The sequence below is a fragment of the Capsicum annuum genome, chromosome 11, assembly GCF_002878395.1.
Source record: "Capsicum annuum cultivar UCD-10X-F1 chromosome 11, UCD10Xv1.1, whole genome shotgun sequence".
Taxonomy (NCBI): domain Eukaryota; kingdom Viridiplantae; phylum Streptophyta; class Magnoliopsida; order Solanales; family Solanaceae; genus Capsicum; species Capsicum annuum.
Window position 1 is genome coordinate 164,667,661 of NC_061121.1, and position 3,665 is coordinate 164,671,325.

Here is a 3,665-nt window from a genome sequence, read left to right on the forward strand (position 1 = left end):
ACCTCACCACCACATCATCTTCTTGCCTCAAGTCACTAAACTTGTATTCCATATACTCCGTCTTGGACCTGCTCAACCTGAACCCCTTCAATTCAAGGGTTTGCCTCCAAACCTCTAATTTCTCCTTCACACCTCCCGTGTCTCATCAATCAACACTACATCATCCACAAATAACATACACTAAGGCACCTCTCCCTGTATACTCTTTGTCAATAAGTCTATCACCAATGCAAATAGAAACAGACTAAGAGTTGAACCCTGATACAACCTTGTCTCGACTGAAAAATGCTCAGAGTCCCCTCCTTTCGTTCTCACCTGAGTCTTCCCTCCATCGTACATATCCTTAATAGATCTGATATACGTCACCGGGATTTCTCTAGCCTCTAAGCATCTCCATAGAACCTCCCTCGGGACTTTATCATAAGCCTCTCTAAGTCAATGAACACCATGTACAAATCCCTCTTTCTTTCCCTATATTGCTCCACTAATCTTCTCATCAGGTGGATAGCTTCTGTCATCAAGCGACCTAGCATAAAACCAAACTTATTCTACGAAATGGACATGACCTTTCTTAATCTCAGCTCAACCATCCTCTCCCAAATCTATATAGTATGACTCAACAGCTTAATACCCCTATAGTTGGTGCAACTCTGGATGTCTCCCTTGTTTATAGTACGACTCAATAGCTTGATACCCCTATAGTTGGTGCAACTCTGGATGTCTCCCTTGTTTTTATATAACGGAATCATCATACTCCACCTCCAAGCCTTCAGCATCCTCGCCATCTTAAAAATGTCATTAAACAAATCAGTCAACCACCTTAAACCATCCCTCCCTATAAGCTTCCAAAATTTTATCAGAATCTCATCAGGACCCGTCGTCCTTCCCCTTTACATTCTATGAATAGCTTCTCTGACCTCTTCAACCCTAAAACATCTACAATAACTGAAATCATATCTCTCTTCCAAGTGCTCCAACTCTCCTAACTCAATACCTCTATCCCTCTCCTTATTCAAAAGCCTATGAAAATACTTCTGTCATCTCTTCTTATTTTGGACATCCTTAATCAAAACTCTACCATCCTCTCCTTTAATGTACTTCACTTGGTAGAGGTCCCAACCCTTCCGCTCCCTAGCCTTAGCAAGCCTATACAACCTCTTTTTGCATCTTTCTCATCTTACCCTGCATACAAGCTCTCAAATGCTGCAGTCTTAGCAATCATAACTGCTAGTTTAGCATCCTTTCTTGCTACTTTATAGACCTTCTTATTCACCTGCTTCTCCTCTGCATCTTTACTATCAATCAACTTAACATACGCCCCCTTCTTGATCTCCACTTTCTTCTTAACTTCTTTGTTCCACCACCAGTCCCCCTCATGTCATCCTACCCAACCCCTCAAAACACCCAGCACTTTTCTAGTATCCTCTGTAATACAACTAGAATTCCTAATCCCATAGATCCTTCACATCTCCCCTACACTCCCACACCCCCAAACCTACCACTTTCTCTACAATCTCCAATGCACTAAATGGTGTCAGGCTACCCCACCTTATTCTAGGCTGACCTTCTTTGGCCCTTCTCTTCTTTCTCTTCTTGATAGTCAAGTCCATCACCAGAAGCCTATGCTGGGTCAAAAGATGCTCACTCAGAATGAATTTACAGTCCTACCATAAAACCCTACCTCTTTCCTAAACAATAGAAAGTCAATCTAGTTCTTGGCTATCCTACTTCGGAATATAATCAGGTGATCCTTCTTCTTCGAAAAGTTCAAATTTACCACCACCATCCCAAAGGCTTTCATAAAATCCAACAGAGAATATCCTTTATCATTTCTATCATTGAAACCAAAACCTCCATGTACATCATCATAACCCTACAGAAAAACCCCAATATGCCCATTCAAGTCCCCCGATATGACAATTTTCTCTGAACTAGGCACGCTTCTTACCGCCTCATCTAAAGCCTCCCAAAATCTCGCTTTCACCTCCTCTGCCAAGCCTACTTGCAGATCATAAACATAAAACACATACAATGTAAACCCCTTAATGACCAACTTAATCGTCATTAGCTTATCACTAGACCTCTTACCATCTACCACCTGCTCTCTAAGCTCCTCATCAAGTAAGATCCCTACTCCATTTTGATGTTTATCACTTCCTGAGTACCGCACCTTATACCCATCCATATCCCTAGCCTTAGACCCTACCCACTTAGTCTCCTGAACACACACAATATTAATTTTCCTCTTCTTAAGAATCTTCACCGGCTCTATGGACTTATCCTGAAGAGTCCCTATATTGCAAGACCCTACCCAAAACCTATCTGCTCTTGCCTCTTTTCTACCTCTACCACCCCTTACCACACCTAACCTAAACCCCACACCCACCCCTTCCTTCCCCTTTTTACCCCACCCAAAACCTGCCCTAACCTCAACCCTCTCAGACATGACCCTATTCCACCATCACCCCCTACCTCCACTACTTAAGAATCGAATTCAATCCCCAAACTAATAAACAACAAAATAAAATAATAATAGGAAAGTATGAAAATCAAAAAGCAGCAGGGAAACAGTAGGTACGCATAAATTAAATTATCTAGCCTAGAAAATAAACAAAACTATAATCACAAGAAAACAAAAATAGTACAAATAAAATGGTAAATAATAACTAGTAAAAATATGTAAATATCAAAGCTTAGATATCACTGGGGTAATCTTGTGTGCTGATGGTATCGTTAATTCTGACTTTAAAGTTGTTTACTAACAATAACATTACTGGAAATCTTCTGCCAGAGCATCGCTGGAGCATCGCTGGCTATCGCTGGCGCTAGAGCATGTACTATACGTTACCAAATCTGTGTTTTAGTGGTTGTCGCCGAAGTCGAGTTGAGCTAGTGGAGACCCTTGTCCCACCGACGATAACAGTGGCTAGATAGATTGCAAAAAAGGAGAAAAGGGAGAGAGAAGTAGCTCGGAAGAGCTGGAGAAGAGAGAGAGAGATATTGAGAGAGAGATGGAAAGAAGGTACTCTTACCTATTGTCGACGTCGATGCCAATCGAATTAGTCAAAGAAGAAGAATGTTAGTTGTGAATGAATATTAGCTTTTATCAAATAACTTAAGACTCAAAAGGTGATAGTTAACTTGGATCAAGATAAGGTTTATAATGAAACACCCTGAGACTTAAAAGGTAAAGGGTTAAATCCTCCTATTTGTCCAAAAGACAATAGGAGGTACATAACTTATCAATTCTGCATGCAAGGTATTGGGTTGTTTCAACAATGCGCGATAAGTCTACAGAGTTGAGATTCCATGAGGAACACAATCCTAGTGTTCACTTACGACTGATTTTTAACCAAGTTAATATCGTTCTTTTCTCGAGACTACTACTAACAAATCCCCTCATTTAGTTTTCCTGCTTTAGACATAGACTTCAACCACTGAAATCTAATAAGTCATGTGTTCCCTTGGGATTTGACCCCAACCTTAGTTGGGTTGCTATATCTTGACAGTGACTGTACCATCATCTAAAACGAGGTAATGCTTGGACGTCTTCAATTGTATAAGTGTGGTTGTGTTATTCTTAATATGTTTATGATTTTTCTGATATCCTTTGTTATTATGAGATGAGTAGGTAAAGGACATCATCATATGATCCATTATTACTA

General features: G+C 40.4%; 1 protein-coding gene across 1 annotated transcript; it reads right to left on the reverse strand.

The window, feature by feature from the left end:
- Nucleotides 1–1,708: 1,708 nt before the first annotated feature.
- Nucleotides 1,709–2,185, reverse strand: LOC124888915. Its single transcript, XM_047400199.1, has 2 exons — nt 1,949–2,185; nt 1,709–1,873 (listed from the first exon to the last, which is right to left on the reverse strand). The coding sequence occupies exons 1-2, from the start codon at nt 2,183–2,185 to the stop codon at nt 1,709–1,711; spliced, it is 402 nt and encodes a 133-aa protein (XP_047256155.1).
- Nucleotides 2,186–3,665: the final 1,480 nt, after the last annotated feature.